This window comes from Notothenia rossii (genome assembly GCF_949606895.1).
Source record: "Notothenia rossii genome assembly, chromosome: 12".
In the NCBI taxonomy this organism is placed as follows: domain Eukaryota; kingdom Metazoa; phylum Chordata; class Actinopteri; order Perciformes; family Nototheniidae; genus Notothenia; species Notothenia rossii.
Window position 1 is genome coordinate 16,326,053 of NC_136911.1, and position 18,542 is coordinate 16,344,594.

General features: G+C 41.8%; 3 protein-coding genes across 7 annotated transcripts in view; 2 read left to right on the top strand and 1 right to left on the bottom strand.

Moving 5' to 3' along the window:
* The window catches only part of asap1b (ArfGAP with SH3 domain, ankyrin repeat and PH domain 1b), a 48,926-nt gene extending 36,062 nt beyond the window's left edge, over positions 1–12,864 (top strand). Inside the window, exons 15-29 of one of the 4 annotated variants that reach the window (XM_079660974.1) lie at positions 647–780; positions 947–1,038; positions 1,133–1,319; positions 3,042–3,127; positions 4,154–4,269; positions 4,360–4,427; positions 5,438–5,545; positions 6,403–6,631; positions 8,010–8,078; positions 8,669–8,830; positions 9,830–9,908; positions 10,048–10,112; positions 10,186–10,757; positions 11,318–11,440; positions 11,562–12,864. In XM_079660974.1, coding sequence (XP_079517100.1) covers positions 647–780; positions 947–1,038; positions 1,133–1,319; positions 3,042–3,127; positions 4,154–4,269; positions 4,360–4,427; positions 5,438–5,545; positions 6,403–6,631; positions 8,010–8,078; positions 8,669–8,830; positions 9,830–9,908; positions 10,048–10,112; positions 10,186–10,757; positions 11,318–11,440; positions 11,562–11,636 — 2,165 coding nt within the window. In that variant the 3' untranslated portion in view covers positions 11,637–12,864. The remainder of the gene's footprint in view (positions 1–646; positions 781–946; positions 1,039–1,132; positions 1,320–3,041; positions 3,128–4,153; positions 4,270–4,359; positions 4,428–5,437; positions 5,546–6,402; positions 6,632–8,009; positions 8,079–8,668; positions 8,831–9,829; positions 9,909–10,047; positions 10,113–10,185; positions 10,758–11,317; positions 11,441–11,561) is intronic. The other 3 variants (XM_079660972.1, XM_079660971.1, XM_079660973.1) reach the window with 3 other exon arrangements.
* Positions 12,865–13,080: 216 nt separating this feature from the next.
* eef1a1l3 (eukaryotic translation elongation factor 1 alpha 1, like 3) lies at positions 13,081–15,343 on the bottom strand. The gene is made up of 7 exons (XM_079660984.1): positions 15,092–15,343; positions 14,832–15,011; positions 14,455–14,751; positions 14,235–14,385; positions 13,761–14,017; positions 13,458–13,692; positions 13,081–13,384 (listed from the first exon to the last, which is right to left on the bottom strand). The coding sequence occupies exons 1-7, from the start codon at positions 15,233–15,235 to the stop codon at positions 13,293–13,295; spliced, it is 1,356 nt and encodes a 451-aa protein (XP_079517110.1). The 5' UTR covers positions 15,236–15,343; the 3' UTR covers positions 13,081–13,292.
* An 856-nt stretch (positions 15,344–16,199) lies between these two features.
* fam49bb (family with sequence similarity 49 member Bb) overlaps positions 16,200–18,542 on the top strand; it is a 32,130-nt gene continuing 29,787 nt past the window's right edge. Inside the window, exon 1 of one of the 2 annotated variants that reach the window (XM_079660986.1) lies at positions 16,200–16,409. The gene's annotated coding sequence lies outside the window, so the exon portion shown is untranslated. The remainder of the gene's footprint in view (positions 16,410–18,542) is intronic. The other variant, XM_079660985.1, reaches the window with a different exon arrangement.

The following is an 18,542-nucleotide window of genomic DNA, read 5'->3' on the forward strand; positions in this document are numbered from 1 at the left end:
TTATCTGGTGTGAGATTTGTATGCTTCTCCAATTACTGGGCGTGGCAACATTAGATAAAGTCGCTGGTTACTTTGCATTTCTAGGCCTCGTTTATTTTGGGTGTATTGTCTTTTATTGTATTATAACAGGAAACTGAGCATATTCAGAAAGAGTAAACGTCTCTTCGTCGAAGTTCTACAGCAGAAAATGTAAAGATTGTTATCTTTACGCCTGGGTGTCAGTGGTTTTGGTGTTAACCCTCACAAAGGGGTAATAGCTTCTGTCAACTCTCCCAAGTTCTGCAATCATACAGGAATAAATCAAATGTAGAGACGCTGAGAAACCAATTTCTGTCCTGACAGCAGCCTCAAAGAACAAGAATACAGTGCAGGCACATGAAAGGATTTGTCAGTAAATCGTTTTGCTGAGAAAACACTCGCTTGTTTATTCTTAAAAAACATTTCTGGGGCATTTACTTGGGAATATAGATAGGGATGACATGTCTGCTTTGGAGCTTTTCATCTCATTTCCTATTCTGCACAATCTAAGGCATAAATCCAACTTTGAATATACTTATGTTCATCCACTTGTGATCACACTGGAACCACATACTGTAGATTATGGAGAGCATTAACACTAACCTCTCATATGTTCTGTGTTTTAAAGATCCTAAATGGCTTTCCACCAACCTGGGGATCCTGACTTGCATCGAGTGTTCTGGCATCCACCGAGAGATGGGGGTCCACATCTCCCGCATCCAGTCCATGGAGCTGGACAAGCTAGGAACCTCAGAACTCTTGGTGAGTCAGAGAGTCTTCGAGGCGGCGGTCCACACCCTGGACTATTTTCATCTGGAGTTAAATATTCAAAATAATGAAAGAGTAGTGGAATGGATTTTGGTTCTTTGAGCACCAATGTGAATACTTCTGTTCTATTGTGACCTAATCCTGTTTTTCTTTCCCCTAGCTGGCCAAGAATGTAGGCAACAGTAGTTTCAATGAGATCATGGAGGGGAACCTCACTACGCCCTCACCAAAGCCCACTCCATCCAGTGACATGTGAGTACTATCTAAGTAAAAAGCTGCTTGAAAACTAGATTTTATTTTTTATAAATATGATCACATCCGACTGAATTCCTCTTTTCCACCACAGGACGGTGAGGAAGGAGTTTATCTACGCTAAATATGTGGACCACAAGTATGCGAGGAAGACGTGCACATCTGTGTCCGCTAAAATGATCGACCTGTTTGAGGCGGTTCAGTCCAGGGATCTGCTGTCCCTCATCCAGGTCTACGCAGAGGGGGTGGAGCTGATGGAGCCGCTGCCCGAGGTCGGAGCGGTAAGTCCTTTTAGTTCATGGGTATTAACCTAGAACAAGAAAGAACATTTAGTCATGCAGATCATTTCACTTTCTTACTGAGTGTTCTGTTCATCAGGATATTTGCCTCTACTCCTTATTTGAAACCACTGTTTTCGTCCACCTTGCAAATATAAGTCCAATATTCACTGTGTTTTAGCTCGGTTTTTGGTCTCTACCATCTTGCAAACGACCATTTTTGACTCCGTAGCTTCTAAATGTTCCACTATGTCCACCAGCCAGTCGCAAACTGTGCCTCTGCTGTTTTGTGCTGAACAGGTACAAAACAGTGGGCAGTTGGTTTTACAAGCTTTTTATCTTGAAACAGCTGCCTTCTGCGGCCACATTGAATCCACATTGAAAGACATGAGGGTGGTAAAAGTGAACCACAACATTTAAACCTATGGTGGACAGATTCAGCGTTGAAAACTGTTGAGAGGAAGGTCTGTTGCTCATGGCAACTAGTCGGCAAACAATGAAAACAATTCAGTGCTTCCAGCTTTTCACATGTGGATATTCCCATGATTGTCTTAGATATCTTGGATATTAATATTTGTAGGATTCACACTCCTGACCGAACAAGCAGTTTGACTACATTGTCTTGGGGTCATTTTGTTACTTTCTTCCACTTTATGACCTTTAAATAGTTGACATTCTTGGTTGGTATGTTGCCTGGAATATTGGCTACATATCAACCTCCTCCTATAGCTACAGTATATCCTTTTAATCACACACCATGACGTCATACTGGACTACAAACCCCAGAAGTGTCCCTCTCAGATCTCTACACTGCAGTGGATCATCCTCCTGCCAGCGGGACAGAGAACACTGACACATTTCTACCCGTTGGTGAAATATTTGGCGGCTAAATTAAACATTGTATCATCAACAGCTGGATCATTTAAAGTCATCCTGATATCTTCACCAGCAGGTGGTGATATCCAGCAACCTTCATCACATTGTAGGCATCAACTCATTTTGAGTTCATTTTTTATCCGATGACGACATCTGCGTGATTCACGTTTTTCATTCTGTGGTTCAGCCTCTTTGTGTATTTGCACCGCTGGATAAGGCATAATATGACATTTGAATAACAAGAGGTGGATGGTGAGAATGCCGTAGCGTAAACAACACAGATGATCAGACTTAAGCTGACATAAATGGGTCAAGGTTTTATAACACAGACGTGGTAGTTCTCCTCATGAAAAATGAAGTGTGCAATGCAGCAGCAGAATTAACGAGGTTTGTAGACAGAGAGAGCTGCTGCTGTCTGCGCTATTAAGTCTGACTCACCGATATCTGATCTGCTGTTGTCAGTACCTCTGAATGGCTGACAGCACGGTGACATCCCACTCCCCCGCATAACCAGACACATACAGGGACACACTGCCCTTACTCTCCCCTATTATATACAGCACATATATCCCTTACTCCACTATATGTAATCCTTTATCTCCATCTTTAAAGCTGCATTTAATGAACTGACATCTTGATCTCGTTTGAGAGAAAGATGTTATTATTACAAGACAATGGCAAAATGTTAAACTCTATGCCTTGCCTGTTGAAATATTATTTTTAGGAGCCATTTTGTTTACTGCAGCTTGTTTAAATGCTGAAAGAGACGCAGAGAGGGAGAGAATACAGAATGGATGCTGCACAAGATTGTCTCATGGTGTCTGTGCTGTGTTTGGTGGCCCCCTGCAGGAATCCGGAGAGACAGCACTGCACTACTCTGTACGGACTGCTGACCAGACCTCCCTGCACTTGGTGGACTTCCTTGTGCAGAACAGGTACATTTTTCACAATCATTTTCACCCAAAAATGCCGGAATATAATTTCCTTATCACGTGCATTTCTTTGGGGCCGATTCATGCCAATTACAAAGCTGTCCAAAATATCTATTAACACATCAACGGTTAGAGATAAAATGAAATAAACCACAGTTTTGTGCAAACACGCAGTATCAAATATGCTCTGCGTGACTCTTTCTTGTTCTCGGCTTGGCTCTGTAAGAAAGCAGTGGACGTGCAGAGGAGAGCTTAGCGCTGCAGCTCATATTCCCACAAGGCAAAAAGAAATGGGTCAAGCACTTGTTCCCTGCCTTTCATTTATTCCCTTCTCTTTTCAATTGTTTACCCACCACTGCTCCGAGTGCACACGCAAGACGTGGAACCCTCTCATTAATTAATAGCAGCGCTCATACGGTGTCATGCTTAGACCTCCTTATTTAAGATATATCTCTTGTGTTTTAAGATATATGATAGATAAATAGGTACCGGTACTTTATTGATCCCATTTGGGAAATGTTTGCGTTGCAGCAAGGCAGAGAGAAATGAAGACACAGAAATAAACAGTCCAAAATATTTCAGAAATAGAAATAAAATAGCATTAAAAAGTTAAAAGATTTAAAAAAATTGTGGATGTGGAAATACAAATTTCCAGGAACAAATATAATGCAGGATATTATTGTGCAAGAATGGATTATTCAATATTAAATAGAACATGAATGTAAAATGTACAGTGGGAGTTTAAGTCCAGTCATTGAGAGAATATATAATCCCTTTTTAAGAGAGATTATTTGCCTACTGTAACAAGAAAGAGTGAATTTGCCGAGCATTGTTTAATCAAATGTTTTCATGAGGGATTTTAAAAGCTCATTCTAAGATACTAAAGAAAAAGACAGTGTTTTTTAAATATCCTGTTTTCTCCCGTGCAAAATCCTGGGTTATTCCACATTAACCTTTAGCTGAAGGATTGAGGAAATCACCCTAGAGCTTGTAACCTGTGTCCTGACTTTGTGTGTGTTGTTCTCCCAGTGGTAACGTGGATAAGCAGACGGAGTGGGGCAACACCGCCCTGCATTACTGCAGCATGTACGAGAAGCCCGAGTGCCTCAAGTTACTCCTGAGGGGCAAGCCAGCGACTGATATCAGTGAGTCACAAGTCCAGGTTCATCTTCTCCTTAAAGCCCTGTGTACGCCACACTCCTAACTGTTGATCATCCTTCTCTCTTCCCCTTCAGCCAATCAGAACGGAGAGACGGCGCTGGATGTTGCCAGGCGACTGAGGAACACTCAGTGCGAGGAGGCAGTAAGTACAGCCGGTGATTTTGGACATCACGGGTTTATAACACTCGAAAAAAAACATGGAATTAAAAGAAAATCACATTTAATACATTACATGTCATTTGTTAGACGCTTTTATCCACAGCGACTTACATACTCAATACTGTGGACAATCCTCAAAAGAGCAATTTGGTGTGAAGTGTCTAAGGGACACAACGACATGCTGACTGCGGTGGGGTTTGAACTTGCTATCCCCTGATTCGAAGTCCAGCACACTCCCTAATAAAAAGAATTGGTTGTGGAGTAGAGCTTGTGGTTGATTTAACATTTTATCAGGGAGATCATTCAGAACACTAGATGGCAGTCAGAGGTCTGTATCCAGCCTCAGGCAACAGGGACAGCAGAGTGGAAGTAATGGTTGATGTATGTTCATTATTAACGCTTTTATGACCATGCAGACAAAAAAAAGCTATTTTGAATGTAGTAAAAAATATAAAACAAATATATTATTAAAGTATTTGCACATTTAACACATGGGGGATATTGTTACTTTGTGGAAGCTGAATACTGCTGAACATACCCATAAAGAAAGTGTTTTAAATTACCCTGATTTTTCCCACTTAATGTTTATTTTGTGTCTAACTCATTGAGTACTTATAGTGGCAGACAATTTTAGTTCCACTTCCTTATCTTGTTTTCCATTAATAGGGTTTGGGATTGTCTCTATTTAAATGTAACTGATGAATGTGTGTGTGTGTGTGTGTGTGTGTGTGTGTGTGTGTGTGTGTGTGTGTGTGTGTGTGTGTGTGTGTGTGTGTGTGTGTGTGTGTGTGTGTGTGTGTGTGTGTGTGTGTGTGTGTGTGTGTGTGTGTGTGTGTGTGTGTGTGTGTGTGTGTGTGTGTGTGTGTGTGTGTGTGTGTGTGTGTGTGTGTGTGTGTGTGTGTGTGTGTGTGTGTGTGTGTGTGTGTGTGTGTGTGTGTGTGTGTGTGTGTGTGTGTGTGTGTGTGTGTGTGTGTGTGTGTGTGTGTGTGACAGCTGGTGCAGGCTGCAGAGGGGAAGTTCAACCCTCACATCCATGTGGAGTACGAGTGGAGCCTCAGACTGGAGGAGATGGACGAGAGCGATGACGACCTCGATGATAAGGTTCGATCAGAGCATTGTTCAGTTCCTTCAAGCTTCAATTCAATCATGTTTTCACCGCGCCCATATACAGTGCTGATGAATAATGAAACTATTGAGTCAGTCCGATGTGCAGATACCACAGAGCAGTGCTGCTCTAGGGCTTAAAGGTTGGAAAGGAGCTGCAGAAATTAGCCTGATTTTGGCAACTCCTGACCATTTATGTTCTTTTGTGTTTCTATTAGGACTCTATTAAAAGAGCCTTTTCTTTCTTTATTTTTATGTAAACACCAAAGAATAGCAACTATTAGAAACTGGCCAAAAAAATGAGGCATGATAATATGCATATCCAAAATATTCAAATGCATAATTTGAATGTCTATATATGTTTGAGTATCACCATGCCAGTAATGCCATCATCAGGTGATGGTACTTTTTGGCAAAACTTTAGCAAATGTCCCCCCCCCCCCCCCCCCCCCCCAAATGTCTTTAAATAAGAAGTGATGTGGGAGAAGACCCTGCGTTGTTTAATACATTACATTTTGAGACATAATCGCAGGCAGTTATGCTGAGCGGGAAGCCATGTGTTGATTTTGTTGAAATCCTGTTAAATGAGGCGCTAACACCAGGGAAACTCCAGAGATATCAAGCTTCCGGGATGTGTTGCGAATATTTATTTTTAGTGATGAGTCTCATAAGACATATGAACATCCCAGTTAAAAAAAGATGTGTGTGTTTTCTATTATTTATTTGGGAAAAGTTGGTCAAAATCAACTCAAGGCCCTTTGAGTTACAAAGGGTTGAGATTCCCTACATTTAAAAAATCTGCAGGTTATGATATTAGCTCTTATTCCCAGACTGTGTCTCGTGTCCCTTTGCAGCCCAGTCCCATTAAGAAGGACCGCTCCCCGAGGCCTCAGAGCTTCTGCCACTCCTCCAGCCTCTCTCCCCACGACAAGCTGTCCCTGCCGGGCTTCATCAGCCAGAGGGACAAGCAGCAGCGCCTGTCCTACAGCGCCTTCACCAACCAGATGTACAGCGCCTCCACTGATCTCACCTCCTCCCCCGTGGCCGACGGGCCGCCGCTGCCCCCCAGGAACCAGGGCAAAGGTCAGACCTGACTGCCCCGACACCCACAGCTACATCAGTCTTTAGATTATAACCTTGACAGGAAATAAAGTCATGTGATGCCAATATCTCTTTTGGAAATGTCAGCCTGTTATGCAAATAGCTTCTGCTTTGTTTACTGTGTCTGATCAGTAGAGGGAAGCTAGTCTTTGGAAGTGTACTTCATTAGCTCTGTTAATGTTTGATTATACCAAGGACAGGATTAGGTGTGGAGGAATGCTACGTAATTACTTTTCCTCCAAAATGTCTTCTTTGTTAGTCCACGTGTATACACACACCCTGCAGTGGAATGTAATTTGTTGAACGCACAAATCAGAGGGCGGAATGCAGGTGTCATTAAGATTGCTTACACAGTAACCTTCAGAAAACATGGCTGCAGGAGAGGGCAGGGGGTAGCTGTTAGTCCGGCCAGAGGTACACACTTCATCATTACCCTCAACACATTATACACACTTACACTGTGGACGTGCTGTCTCTGCAGTATTACAATCAAAGATAACACTCCTCCCTCAGTGGAGTAGTTTGAAACACTAACCCGTTACTATGGATGAAAACCTTGCACAACATGCAAAACATCTGAACAAGGCATTTTTAATCCTTTGAGGCTTTGGATCTTATTTTTCTTAAAGCAAAGGCTGTGAATTATCAATTGATTCCAGTTGTTTTTGAAAGCCCTCAATTGGCCTTTCTTTTAAACATACGTTCAATTTCTAGATGACAACAGTTGCTTTTGTTGGCTAAAATGAGGACTGTCGCTGGCAGGTTTGACTATCCTTAATCTTAACTCCGTCTCCACTGTAACTGTTTCTAGCTGACTACATTTCAAATGAAAACACTTAAGCATGAACATGATAGTAACAGACATGATACAATGCTAAAAAGTTAGGTTAAACCTGCATGTCTCAGGAAAAGATAGGTAATAAGAAGACATCCCCTCTTGATCTTTAGAATTGAAAAGGCACTCCTAATCATCCGACACGATATCAGGATTAAGAAAGAATATTTCACTTTAAAGCCCCTACAGTATAAGTTGATTTTCTTAAAGTTTGATATGGGCAAAAATGTGATTTATAAAGGCTGAATGATATACATAGATTTAGAATAACATGCTAACTCTTGATATTCTCCAGATAGCAGCGCTCCCTTGGGTGCAGAAGATCCCCCCCCCCTGGGGCCAGCTTCGCGCCATTTTTCCTCTTTTTCTTTTCTTTTTCTTTGCTTGCCACTGATAAGATTTCATCTTGTTATTTCACAGTGTGTGGGAGCAGCTCTTCTTAAGACTGACATACTGTAGATTCTCTCCCACACTCCTCATCTCGCTCTCTTTTCTTTCTCTTTTTTTGTTTCTCTATTCTTTCAGCTCCACACTTGGCATTCCTTGGCTCTCATTCGCACTACGCCACTCTGGCTGGCACTCGACCATACATCAGTGAATATCCTGGTTTTACGTTCTCCCCTTACTCGGCTGTGTGCCCCCTATATACCCTTATCCCTCAGTTGTTTCCTGCTTTACAGCTCACATTCACAGGGTGGTGGTGTTTTATTAAGCAAACAATGGGACCATGTAGGCAAGCTTAGTCTCCACTTCTTGCCTACGTGAATTTTGTATCATGCTGGAAATCATGTCCCACCATCCTTGAGCTGTAAACTCTTAACCACAGCTGATTCCTCTCTGGCTGAGCTCTCTATAAGCTGCTTCCACACTTCTTTTCTTTATATTAGTGAACAGTGAGTCCCATTGGAAACAAAAAGGCGTATTCATAAACAAATTCACCGATTAGAGCCACAAGAAATGTGCCTAATCATGGTTTCCCTTTTCCATATTCCCATCTGTTTTTTATTTGTTGTCTCCTCATATTGTTTCGTAAAAAACTAAATTCTTCTCCATATTTTCCGCTCCTCCTCTCCTCCATGCTCCATTTTCCTCTCCTTTATCTTCTCGGGGGGGTTAGGGGGTTTTCAGAATGACTTTTTTGGGGAGTCTCGTCACCTCATGTGTTTTATGTATCGCTCCTCCAGCTCCTCCCCCATCTGGCCCTCCCTCTACACTCACACCAGGAGCCAGCTCCACCCTGTCCAAGAAGAGACCTCCGCCCCCACCTCCTGGACACAAACGCACCCTGTCTGACCCACCCAGCCCGCTCTCTCACAGTCCACACAGTAAAGGGGGCTTGACTGGGGGTGAGACAAAAGCACACGTCCTGACAGTAGGCTGGTTTTGCTCCAGCAACAGATCTTATCAAAGTTCAGAATGTTGCAGGGTTATTCTAAAAGTTCTGCACTTAAGTTCAAATAAAGACTTTTCTCAGGGGTTAGAGGTTTTTCATTGAGTCATACAGACTAGCTGATGCCTTTGTGTGTGTCTTTGTGCAATTTAAAAGTATTTGGAATGGCTCATTATGTGGACATTCATAGATGCAACTCGTATTTTTCCTCTATTTTGGATAAATCTTGTATTTTTTGATAACCGGGTTAAGGTCTAAAAACAATCCCAATTTGTTGACACTTTTAGAAAGGGATTCAGTTTATTATAAACATAAAAGAAAAGCAGCAAATCCTCTCACTTTCGTTTTGGGTTCAAATACCTTGGATGATACATGTCATCCAGGTCAAAATGTGGATGTTGACACCATTTACAAGTTGGAAACTGATACTAACTGTAACTTGAATGCATCTGTGAGTGCTCCATCAGGTAGGATGAGGCATTCACCATCTTTAAGTACACAAGTATTTTTTTAAATCCACTAGTTGATCTGAGATTAAAAGTAGCATATTTTAAACTGCACAAAACACAGAAGAGTTATGTTTGAACTACCACTTGGAGACATAACCACAATCATCTTACCTGCAATCATCTGCCCCTGATGGGTATGCTGGGGGTATTTTGACTGTTTTTCCATTGTTATCATTTTCCCTCTGTGGTGTTTTGTGCATTCTGTGTCACCCTTACCCAACCACTAATTCAATGATGACACTTTATTGCACAACCCCCAAATAACTCATGGAAAGCTCAGCCAGATGACGCCTCCCTCACTATTATTATTGTTTTAACCATCACAGCATGTTTATTATTATTATTATTATTATTATTATTTCACCATTAATTTTTTATTAATCTCTGGGTTAATGCTCTGCTATGTTGTTGAGTAATCTGTGTCGTCATCGATGTCAATGTTTTAGGAAGCGACTCCACCCCTCCTCCTGTCAGCAAGATGTCTCCGATCTCTAACAAGTTTGAAGGAATTCCTCAGCAGCAAAGGTAACAACAACAGAAAGACGATGGAATGTGAATCCTTTGATCAAAACTCGCTAAGAAAAATGTATCCCAGCAAATAAGGTTCAAGCTTTTTCTTACATAATCTTTTTCATTAAACTTCATGTGATAAATCTTTTCCCAGCACTACTTCGATCAACACAAAGTCTACACTTGGTCCAAGGGTTCTTCCCAAACTACCTCAGAAAGGTACACCTTAGTCCAGCTTTATTTTGATACAAGCTGTTAAATGGCAAAGTTATTCACACACTTCTCTCCCCAGTGGCATTGCGGAAGATTGACACCATCCACCACCCGTCGATGGATAAGCCCAGTCTCCCTCCAGAGGTCTTCCAGAAGTCCCCCCCGGCAGCCGACCCCCCCCAGAAGGCTCCTCTGGCGGACCGGCCTCAGCTGGCAGACCTGCCCCCCAAACCCCAGCCGTCTGATCTCCCTCCTAAACCCGGAGAACTTCCTCCCAAGCCTCAGCTCTCAGACCTCCCTCCTAAACCTCAGCTGGGAGACCTCCCCCCCAAACCCCAGCTCAAAGACCTGCCTCCAAAGCCGCAGCTCTCCGACATCCCCCCCAAACCCGGGACCGCCGAGCCCACCCCCAGGCAGCCGCACGGAGACACTCTGCAGAGGCCTCAAACGCAACCTCCACCTCCCCCTCAACCCCAGCCCCAGCCCCAGCCCCAGTCCCAGCCCCAGTCCCAGCCCCTGCCTCAAGACTCACCGTCCCCTAATCAGCAAGCACCTGTTGGGACGCCCCCCCAACCAGCTGCTGAAAACACCAACGGGACCCCCACAGGGACCGCAGAGACACCCGTGCCCCTCCCCAGGAAGATCAACACGGTAAGAAGACCATGCTGAGTTTTGAAGTCAATACATGTGCTTTTCAGTGAATTAAAACATGTTTTCAGAAGCATAATGGTCTTTTTAAATAAAGATTAGAGCCTGATCAATACCATATAGGATTTTTTATGATTCTTTTTTCCACATAACCTTCTGTTACTTATTGGCCAACATTTATGCTGATACTGACATATTTCAGGTAATTTATATTGGCTTAAATCTTGACCAGTTAATCAGGATCATCTGTAGATGTAATACATGAGATTCATTATGCTGTTTGTTACTTTAACAATGCTTATCAGCTGTTTAACATTCAGTTTGGATCACCATCTTCTGTTTGAAATGCTTGGTCACTCTGGTTTCTAGCGACAGCCTCTAACCACAGTCTCTAACCACTGCACACATTATGTTATATTTTCGCTTTTTCGCTCTCAAAATACACGAGAAACAACTTTTCTAAAGGTACATTCTTATTCTTAGTGGCCGAACATGGTACTTACACTATACTCCCTCATAAAAATAGAGAATGTTTTGTCACCGTTTTGTTTTTGTATGTCCAGGGGAAAAGCAAATCCCGCCGGGTGAAGACGATCTATGACTGCCAAGCTGACAATGATGACGAACTGACATTTGCTGAAGGAGAGGTGATTATAGTAACAGGAGAGGAGGACCAGGAGTGGTGGGTAAGTCAAGCCTCAATACTATCCGTATTTTTCTTGTATGTAATACTTCTTTGTCCTTGAGCTATCTTAAGGGCACAATAACACACAACTTTGTTCTCATATGTTTCCTAAACTCTTCCAGATCGGACACATTGAAGGGGAGCCGGACAGAAAGGGTGTGTTCCCCATGTCTTTTGTGCACATCCTGAGTGACTGACAGTCAGAGAGACTTGCACTACACCTCTCCCTACATTGAGAGGTCCTGTACATAGCGATTATAACACCTCTTGTCCAATGACAAGTGTCCTAAAGAAGAAAAAAAAAAACAAGAAACCAAGAAGGCTCATCTAGCCATGGATATCTCCTCCATGCTGTACAAAGAATGTGTGTATTCTTCCTTTACCAGTATTATCTTAACCCTATAGCACGGCTGTGAAGAAGCCACTCTCAAAACCCTAGCACTTACCTAAAGTCTATGTTTATGCTGTTACTGTGTATATATGTATGTAAATATATATATTTGTGTGTGAGTGTATATACATGTTTTATTGTACAAAACATGTACCATTGCTCTCTCTACCTGTCAGATTTAAACATCAGGGCGGTAGACTTTGAATTTTATCCGTATTGATTTTACTGGCCCTCAAGTAATTATCAGCTTATATTTCTGGACAAATAAGAAAAGGAATGTGAAATAGGTCATGTCACTCTGTCTTGCATCCCTGTTTACCACCATAGTTGACTGAAGAGGCTGCAGTCTCCCACTGATCTTGCCCCCAAATGAAAACATTAATGTACTCCTTGTTCTTGCTTGCTTTGTGTACACGTATTATGGTTGTTTTACAGTATAGAAACCTGCTGCTACTGTGTGGTGGAATATCAAAGCCTGTGATTCACTGTAGGTCACTCATTTACTCCTTGTTACACTGTTCACTGTATGTATGCTCTGTGCATAAACTCAGCGCCATCTCCACAGTCCCTTGACTTTCTGTGCATGGTGTAACAATGACTGGAATTGAGTGCTGCATTCAAAGATGCTCACCTCGGGGTTTGAAGAGCCACTATTAAGCAGGACTACACAAAAAAAAAAAATGTATCCTGTGTTTAAAAGCCACTATTAACAAGTATGGGAAACTCAAGACATCTTAGCAATAACTTGATTTTCTGACACCAACCGTTGTTCACAATTCAGTGTCTTGTAAAAACCTCATGAGCTTGAAATGTTTAAGTTTGATCATGTAATATCATTCCATGTTACTGGATCCAGTACATTTCCAGGTTTGCCTGTGAACCAGAGATGTCTTTAAGAAGCACAGTGGAATGAGCAAAAGGCTGGAGAGCCGATGTGTTTTCACCCAGTCCTCACTGACTTGCAGTTTCCCTCCCCCATGTTAAGGAATAAACCCATCAACCCATTGTATCATAAATAAAGTGCTGTACTGAAACTCTGGCCCTGGGCTCTTGCTTTCATGATTAAACATCAGTTTGCTTTTTGATGTTAAACATTGGTAAGTTAGCCTTCAGTAAAGGCCAAGCAGCAGTAGATTTTAAAGGTACTAAGGCTACTCGACCATTTGGAATTGTAACTTCCTAAACGCTTTGCGAAAAAGTCAAATGGAGTATTTCTTCAGTTTCATCAAGACAAACGTTTCAACACAAAGTTCTCAAATGATTCTTTATTTTTGTTTTCTCAACAATTCACATTTAAACCAAAATGTACCATCCAATAGCTTCTTTTGGATTTCTCATTAACACAGGAATAATCTTTTAACATAAATATTTTGTGTCACAACACAAATGTTATTTGACCAAATAAAAGCAGCAATACCAGAGTTTACTGGTAAAAGAAAAAAAAACTAAACTATGTACACGTTTAGGCTTTAAGTTTGGATCCTTGTGCCTTCACCACTGACTTGATGACTCCGACAGCGACCGTCTGCTTCAGGTCTCGTGCTGCAAAGCGACCTAGGAAGCAAAACAAAACATGTTGAACACTGCAGAAGGTCAATATAAATGTAGACTGATTTGGATAGTATACCTAAGGAAGCGTATGAGAAGAAGCTCTCGACACACATGGGCTTGATGGGAATCATTTTGACTGTGGCAGCGTCTCCAGATATCAGTAGCTGTGGATCGTCCTCCACTTTATTTCCCGTCCGCCTGTCAATCTTCTCCTTCAGCTCAGCAAAGCGACAGGTCACATGGGCCGTGTGGCAGTCCAGGACAGGAGAGTAGCCTGCCTTGACCTTCCCTGGATGGTTCAGGATGATCACCTTAAGATGGAAAATACACACATCAGCACAGGAATTACAAGTTTCAATTTCAACTCCACTGAACAAACCTGCGCTTCAAAGCTGCTGACATCTGTGGGCGGATCCTGCTGGGCGTTTCCAGCCACATCCCCTCGCCGCAGGTTCTTTACAGCCACGTTCTTAATGTTGAAGCCAACATTGTGTCCGGGCAGACCTTGCTCCATCCCCTGGTGGTGCATCTCAATGGACTTCACCTCGGCAGTGATTTTGGCTGGCGAGAACATCAGGGTCATGCCTGGTTTGAGGACGCCAGTTTCAATCTTACCTACTGGCACGGTCCCGACTCCTGAGAAGATGAAGAAAAAAAAGTGTGTTTAAAAGTTTAAATAGTGGATTAAGGCTTTATCAGCTGACAAACATTTCTGTTCTTGACCCCACTCCAATTGCTCTGCTGCACACCTGTAACCCATGTTCTTAATTGGAGCCAATTGATTTCAGGCTCAGGGAGCAGCAGACAGGGCAACTCAAAAAATGCCTAAAATGAACTGAGCATAACTCCTAACCTCCAATTTTGTAGACATCCTGCAGAGGTAACCGAAGGGGCTTGTTGATGGTGCGAACTGGTGGTTGAATGGAGTCCAGGACTTCAAGTAGAGTTCTCCCAATTGCATTTCCTTCCCTTCTTCTGGATTTCCATCCTTGGAACCAGGGCATCTGCAGAGAGGAACTTGTGTTAATGTGTTGCATGTTCCTAGATTTTCACAAGTTTAAGACTAGAATTACCTTCTGAGTTGCAGTGATCATGTTCTCCCCAGTCCAGCCAGAAATTGGCACGAAAGGCACAGTTCCGGTTTCGTAGCCGATCTTCTTGAGGAAGCCGTTCACACCTCGCACCACTTCTTCAAAGCGCTTCTGGCTGAAAGGGGGTTCAGTCAGATCCATCTTGTTCACACAAACTATGATCTGCTTCACACCCAGAGTATAAGCCAGCAAGGCGTGCTCTCTGGTCTGACCACTTCTTGACACACCAGCCTCGTATTCTCCTTTAGCTGCAGAGACCACCAGGAGGGCAACATCGGCCTGAAAGGACATTTATGATATTGGTTAGAAGGCCCATGAAATTACACTTACATAAAGTAAAGAACCTCTGTGCTACTAACCTGTGAAGTCCCTGTGATCATGTTTTTAATGAAGTCTCGGTGGCCAGGTGCATCAATTATAGTCATGCTGTATCTTTGAGTGTTAAATTTCAGCAGAGATATATCAATGGTCATTCCTCTCTCCCGCTCAGCTTTAAGCTTGTCCAACACCCAGGCAAATTTGAAGGAGCTCTTCCCCATCTGTAAATAAAATATATAACTGGTTTTAGTAGGTTTTAAGACATTTCAAGAGCTCCAATCGTTTCATTTATGTTTCTCACCTCTGCTGCAGCTTTCTCGAACTTCTCCAATCTTCTCTGGTCGACGCCACCACATTTGTAAACGAGGTGGCCGGTGGTAGTTGACTTGCCGCTGTCAACATGGCCGATAATCACCACGTTAACATGAGTCTTCTCTTTCACCATGCTTGAAGTTGGCTTTTTGAAACTAACAAATTAACGATAGTTTTCTGAGCTGAAGATACAACGTTCACGTTTCCGAATTCTTCTATCAAATGTGTGTGAACAGCCACTGTGGAGCTGCGTTTTAAGCTGCTGCACCTGTCGACACATGATTGAAGACAGGTGTGCTTAATTACTAATTGGAAATGACAAAACAGAGCTTCCGGGAGAAGAAAAGAAAATGCTGAAAAGCTACATTTTGCTCACTTATTTTTTGGGGGAAGCAGGAGTGCGAATTAAAGTATTACATTATATGTTATTAATGTGGAACAAATGGCGGTTGCAGTCACCTTTTGATATGATGTTACAGCCAGGTTTGTCATGCAGGGATGGCTTTGAAGAGCCTTAAAATAAAGAAAACAAATAAACTACGCTTTTTTAAATTAAAGTTCCTTAAGCTCTTAATAATGTTAAGATCAATACTTATAGGCAAATTAACTCTTAATTAAGTTAAGTGCAAAGGTAATAGCATCAACATATACTTTAAATACCAAAAAGTAAAACGTATTAGTCATGGCACATTTCAGAATAATATGTATTGTTGCAGAACTTAAATTAACACAAAATAATGCTGGTGGTACCTTAATTTCATTATTTTATGTAGGCTACTTGGTTGCCAGGCCTATATTCATTTATATATACAGTCTATGATTCATACATATGTGACTGATGTTAATGTATCGGAACCCGGTCGGAAGAAATGGCACATTATCGCCTCCTAGAGATTGTTTAAGATGTAAATTAGCTTCTTGCTCAAAGAAACTTCGGTAAAGTCAATTTTACATAGGCCTAACTGTGTCTCGCGGTCAAAAGCCCTAATTAACGCCACGGTGAGACACAAATGATAGTATAGGTAAATTGTAATCCGGTTGAAACCACCGTTAAAACACAGCAGCGGGTCATCTCTGACCGGGCGGGTCTATCTTCAGTCAGGCAAGGAAGGTGTATAAATTCCCCCTCCGCGCTCAGAGGTGGAACAAACCGAACTCCCCTCTCGTTTGACGGCCACAATGACGCTCGATAACTAACCCGGAAACAGCAACAGCAAATCGCTTTTCTTCTTCTTTCAGCCCGTACCGCTGGCTTTCTAGCGTGGTATCCAGACGTCGACACCAGTGTGTTCTCTACGAGCATCAAGGTAAATAACAGAGACAATTACTACTTTATCTCCTCTTTTTCTGTCATCTCAACTAACCACCTATACTATCCACCGGTTGCCATTCAGTCAAGCTTGTTTTGAGTGTTACATTTAGTTCCTCGGCTCGGAGGCAAATTTAGTGATGGATAATAAACGTGTCCGGCGAAAATGTAACCCCCCACCCCTACCTCTTATTGCAAAGTTACTGTAAAAAATAAATAATGGAAACTATTTGTGTTGTGTTTTTAAGTTACACCCTCGGTGCCCCGTTAACTTCCCCTTTTCAGGGCAGCGGTCTCAAGGTAGACGTTAGGTTAGGCTACACTGCTAGCTAGATTTTTCCTTTATTTGGCCAGGGGCATTTAATGTTACATGCGTGACCCATATAGCCTATTACTAAAGCCAGGTAATCAGCTGTGTTGGACTTCGTGAACACTACAGAGACAGGTAACGTATCCAGTTTAAAACTAACCGCATGACTCGGATTAAAACTGTTCTTTTACAGACAGTAAATATTCATCAGTACAGCTGCATTAAAGGAAATGCTCACACTGACAGCTGGTTAGAGCTGGTTTGTCTTGATGATTGTTGATTGTTCTTCAGTCAATGCATGATTTAAAATAAACACTCCTAAATTCAACATCTCAAATCCTCAGTAAAGACAGAAGTAGCCTACTATCAGCTGAATGAAGTCCTTTTTTAGGCATTGAATTGAAACATTTATGCTCAATATAGGTTTTAAAATAAATTCAAATTGTGTTGCACAAAAAGTTCAATATTTCACTCTAAATTGTAGTATAGGAAATTCAACATAAAAAGTTCTACTTTTATTGCAGTACTCAAATATTTGTACTTTAATATAATTCCACCACAGGCTCATAAGATCTCACTGTCTAGTAAAAAACGTGTCACTGCAATTTCATTTAAAAGTGGCTGACTATGGTTGGTTGTTTTCCTATTTTGCATCTTTTGTCTGCACGACTCAACTCTAGCACGGAAGTAAATGTTGTTTCCTTTCCGCCCTGTCTCTGCAAAGCTTCTGAAAGTGGAAGTGAAACGTCCCAGAAAACCAGAATGAATGATTTCTTAGGCAACTGCAACTCTAATGAGGTTGTCATACAACGTGACATTAGTCTCAAAAGACTCATGGTGTCTACTTGTGCAAATTGGTATTTTCTTTCTGTTGCTACGTAATGGCTTGTTACACACAAGTATCTATACTCGTGCATTAGTTCAGAGATTTGTATTTAGACATTTACCGGCCTCATTTCACAAAAAAATTAACAAGCTCTCAGACATGGCTGTGCAGAGTGTTTTTGAGGGGAGAAAATAATTCTGTGCACTAATATTAGTCATTGGTGCATTTCTTTTGTGTCAAGAAAACTCTTGAAACATAAAAAGTGTCATTATCTCATGGCAAATCCAGTTATGCGGTTTGAAATAACATGCCTCCAGGTTATCTTTTGCAATTTGTCTTCCTTATATGTGCCGCTGCTGTATCACCTTTCTTGCCTTCTTCTAACAGATGGACACACATTTCTGCTCTCATAGTCTGAGTCGGTGTAGACTTGGAAATAAAGGCTGGGAAAAAAATGCTTGACTTGTGCCACTGTTGTAGGACTGTGGTTTAACTTGTTGTGCCATTCTTCTTTATTTTGCCTGTCGAAGTTGCAGACACAGTTGCGTCTTTTTCGGCACAGTGTATTCCCTCGTAAGTCCTACTCTAATGCAGGTAGCGGCCAGTTGCATTAAGGCACAGCCATTTCTAGCTTTAGCTTTTACACTTTTAGTTCTAATCTGGCTTTAATATTGTCATAAAGCTTTTTACTCCCATTCTTTTTTTTTTACGTGACAATATTGTTGACATGAGATAAGACTTTTGCCAGAGCTTTACATCAGTGTTTGCATTATGGGTGCTTAATTAACAATAGGGACAGAGATGTTTTTAGAATGATTTTAAAATAGTCTTTCATTGTGCGAACGTCATGAACTCTGTTCACCCCCAAGAGGATTTCCCACATTCTTTCTGCACAAATGTGTTTTCTAGTTCATAAACTGTAGATCCTGTAGCTACGGTCGTAACATGAGGGTTGAGTTGATGTATTGGTAGTTGATTTTAATTATTCATCTTTT